The following is a 4,431-nucleotide window of genomic DNA, read 5'->3' on the forward strand; positions in this document are numbered from 1 at the left end:
TCTTCATCGGGAGGCTGAACCCGGCCGCCAGGGAGAAAGATGTGGAGAGGTTCTTCAAGGGGTACGGCCGCATCCGGGACATCGATCTGAAGAGGGGGTTTGGGTTTGTGGTAAGTGCGCCCGTCCGCAGGGCTCTGCGGTCCCTGCCCGGTGGTGGTCACTCCGATCTCCTGCGCGTTTGATGTGCGCGAAGCCACTTTTAAAGATAATGCCATTAACGTGCTCAGCTAGGTGTACGATATGGCAAATAAGCATTCGTTGATTTTTTAGAGGTGTAATTTTTTTTTTAGTTTTATGTTTTTGCTGTGGTGGTTTTGCAGGAGTTCGAGGATCCGAGGGATGCAGATGATGCTGTCTATGAATTGGATGGAAAAGAGCTTTGCAGTGAGAGGTGAGGTGCCCTATTTCGTGAATATACAAATGTGAATATCGAAAATAAGAAGTGAGTCGATTTTAACTTGCATTGTGTTACAGTACTGTTTAAACTATTTTATGTGTTTTGTGGTTTTTTTTTTCCTGTCACTATGAAGGAGTATGTAAGAAGAAAAACATAAAAATGGTTTGGTATGGTTTTCCAGTTGTTTTTTTTTTCCTCCCTCAGGGTTACAATTGAGCATGCAAGAGCACGCTCTAGGGGTAGAGGCAGAGGGAGGTACTCTGACCGTTTTAGTAGCCGCCGTCCACGTAGTGACAGGAGGTATGTATAGCTTTGAACTGACATAACTTAAAATAGAATGCTGTGGACTCACCTGATCCAAGAACTTGAGCTAGAGTGAGATATTAAAAGGTGGTATTTGCCTTCTTAGACAATCACTTGATGTGGCAGTAGGATAGTGAGGATTACAAAATTTCTCAGATATGCTTGTCATCTTTATGCTCCCCTCTGCCCCCCAAAGTACTTAATGCTTGTCCTGGGTTACTCAGGGCATTCCATAGTTAAGTTGTAGTAGTGATGGTGCTATGCTGCAGTTATTGGTACAGCTTTTATTTATATTAACGTGGTTATATTTTAATTACTAATAAAAGTCTGAATTGTTTATTTCCAAACAGAAATGCTCCACCTGTAAGAACAGAAAATCGCCTCATAGTAGAAAATTTGTCTTCCCGAGTCAGCTGGCAGGTTTGTTGAAACACGATTAACTATTTTGACTTCGTTTAATGGGTATGTAATGTAATTATTTTGTAAAATAATTAATTAAAACTAAAATATAATTTATTAAAATGTTTTTGTAATTAATGTAATTTAAAATAATGTAATTTAAATATTTTGAATGAAAACTAGTTAATTTTAATTTATAATAATAATAAATGTATATATTTGAGGATATATATTTATTTTTTTCTTGTTTTTTAAATCCATTTTAACCACATATTAAACCCTTTATTTGCCAGCCTATCTGTGTCGTTGGCCTTATGACGAGGAGTGCCTGTGGGTTATCCTAATCGTTCTGTCTTGGTCACTCTTGGTTGGGCCTGGTTGACTTTCCAGTCAGCTCCTACAATGTCACTTGGCCACCTCTAGATCTGTCTTTGCCGGTCTAGACGTAATCGATGCACTCCTTAAAGTGCCACATTGCAGCGATCGCAGAGCGTTAACGAGATCTGATTCCTAAGTTGAGAGCTGTTCTTCCTGTAACGCTTCCGAATAAAGAGGTCCTGGTCGAAAAGAGTTGAAAGATACGAAATTAGGTGGTCGTTGGAATCCTGATCGCAGTAAAGTGGTCCTTGGTAACATCAAGCATAGAGAATGTCTGGATCCATCAATAGTCTCCTAATAGGGAGGGCAGTGCGATTAATGGCTTCCATCGACTGGGTAGTGTTCGTCAAGTGGGTGGCGAAGAGCCAGTCGGGCATATATCATGACGGTATCTCCGGTCGCTTAATGCAGTTTGCTGCTTGGCTAGCCTAGGGAAATGTTAATAAAGGTAAAGTAAACTATATTTTTAATGACATATGGGGCACAAAATAATTGGTGTTAATGTAAATGTAATTCTGTATGCATATAAGACTCGTAATGTAAATGGAGGCTGAAATAATACAAAAAATATATGGGTAGTATTTCTTACTCAGTCCAGTATATATACAAATGTACTCTTTTATTTCTCTCTCTCTCTCTCTCTCTCTTTCTCTCTTTCTTATTTAATCTATGTAATCTTTGTAGACTAATATTTTCCTTAATGTTAAGACACTTTATTAGCATTTTGCTTAAAGCAATGTGCTTTTTTCATTTATTTCGTGCCCTGATATAGATAATTCAATTTTGATAGAATACAAGTATGGCAATTGCCATGTTTGTAATTTATCTAACATACCTCTTTCAGTAGTCATAAGTTTCTTTTGTTTTGATTTTTAACTTTTTATATAGATAAGTATTAATTTCACTTCTTTGCATAACATAACTGGTCTTGTGTTAGGATCTCAAAGACTTCATGAGACAAGCTGGGGAAGTAACCTTTGCAGATGCACACAGACCTAAGTTAAATGAAGGGTAAGCCTCTAAAATCATCTCTTGCAAGCAGTAGAGTAGTATTTGTACATGCAGTATTTGCAGAGGGAAGCTGGCTGCTTTCAGTGCTCAGCAGCTGTTTGTGGTTTAATTTAGCTACCCTTTGAAAATGCATTCTCTGGTATTTGGGGAAGGGAATCCTTCAGTTCATGCTTGAGTTATGACAAGGGATGACTGCACTGAGCAGTGTGAGGTTTTTTGAGTTGTGGTTTGTTGTGGGGTTTTTTCCCCTGGAGTATGTTTTGCTCTATCATCAAAAGTACAACTTGCAATAGTGAGCTCTGTGTTTTGGTTTTTTTTGTTCTTATTTTTTTTCTATAGGGTGGTTGAATTCGCCTCTTACAGTGATTTAAAGAATGCTATTGAAAAGCTTTCTGGTAAAGAAATTAATGGAAGGAAAATCAAACTAATTGAAGGCAGCAAAAGGCACAGGTATGGATTTCTATTCTCTTAAATAATGCTTAAATGTCCACTAAGAAAGCTTTGAAGACAGTGACGAGGCAGCCGAAGTGGAGACCAGTGGTCATTGCCTGGTTATTGTTGTGGTCTGTGATGTTCCCTTGCTAACACCGATGCTTTTTTTTTTTTTCTTCAGTAGGTCCAGAAGCAGGTCACGGTCTCGTAGCAGAAGCTCATCCAGGTCTCGTAGCCGTTCCCGTTCCCGCAGCCGCAAGTCTTACAGCAGGTCAAGGAGTAGGAGCCGTAGCAAGTCTCGATCAGTTAGTAGATCTCCAATGCCAGAGAAGAGCCAGAAACGTGGTTCTTCCAGTAGATCTAAATCCCCATCATCTGTGGATCGGCAGAGGTCTAGATCGAGGTCCAGATCTGTTGACAGTGGCAACTGAACTATAAGTAACTTGCCCTGGGGGCCCTTTTTTAAACCATACTTGCTAAAACTTGTGGTAAGTATGTGACTTTCTGTGGGGAAGGGTTTGGATGGGGAGGGGGGAGGGATGGGGGAACTTTGTAGATGTGGACCATGGTGGGAAGGGTTATTGACTAATTGTATTAAATGTTTTTTGATAACCCTTTTCTTGCTCACATTTTTTTGTGAATGTCTGAAGTGTATAGTTTGTGTATATTGGCAGAGCTCTTTATAACTAAAGCAGACAAATTTTTTTGTACTCCAAAAGAAGTCATCTGAACACTTAATTCCCAGTATATTCAACTGTGAATAGCAACTCAGAACATTAGTTTAATATCCCAAATTAAACTAATAGCTTTAGGCATTTAAGAGCTCTACATGTGCTGTACATAAAGCTTTATTTCAGAGGGTATTTTTTTGTGCTTTTGAACCATTGTTTCAGTTATAGGTCAGCAGATTTAAGTGCTGGTCAGTACTGGTAATAAAACTTTATTTTAAAAGGTTTTCATTTAATATAACTTGCACTACACTAAGAAAATGCCCATTTCACTGCCCTGTGGTAATAATATTCTATAAAGCACCCTAATTCTTGATACTTAAGAATTAAATAGCTCAAATAAAGTATAAAGAAACACGTATCTGCTTCTAGTGTGTTTTTACTGTTAATAAAATAAGTGTGGCTGCGCCTTATTTTGTTGGACAGTATTAAAATGTTTCTTAAAGATGGGTCTACAGCGAAGCTATTGTTTTGGGTGTGGGGGAGAACCTGCTTCCTTTAAATACGTCCTGCTATGTTCTTGGATATTTTTATGTTCTGAAATAAGAACCTTGATAATAAGGAGAATCACACTGTCATAGTTCATAGCAGAAAGTGGAATGGACAAGTTATCAGGGTTTTAATCACTGCTTGGAATATAAATGATGGATGTAGTCAGCATAATTCATTGGTGTGTTTGTGCACACGCACGTGAGAGAATAAATGGATAAAGCATTTTTGTAGGCATTAGTCCTCATTCTGGAGGAAGAGGAGGGATTTTTAAGTTGGTGGGTGGGAGTACTG

General features: G+C 38.5%; 1 protein-coding gene across 1 annotated transcript; it reads left to right on the forward strand.

Moving 5' to 3' along the window:
* Window positions 1–5: 5 nt before the first annotated feature.
* On the forward strand, window positions 6–4,005 carry SRSF5 (serine/arginine-rich splicing factor 5; the record flags this gene model as incomplete). Its single annotated transcript, XM_010286629.1, has 7 exons — window positions 6–110; window positions 321–391; window positions 602–697; window positions 1,051–1,120; window positions 2,415–2,488; window positions 2,828–2,938; window positions 3,105–4,005. Coding segments are annotated over 7 exons (774 nt in total), but the record flags the coding sequence as incomplete, so codon positions are not given.
* Window positions 4,006–4,431: the final 426 nt, after the last annotated feature.

Source organism: Phaethon lepturus, unplaced genomic scaffold (genome assembly GCF_000687285.1).
Source record: "Phaethon lepturus isolate BGI_N335 unplaced genomic scaffold, ASM68728v1 scaffold50434, whole genome shotgun sequence".
Classification (NCBI taxonomy): Eukaryota; Metazoa; Chordata; class Aves; order Phaethontiformes; family Phaethontidae; genus Phaethon; species Phaethon lepturus.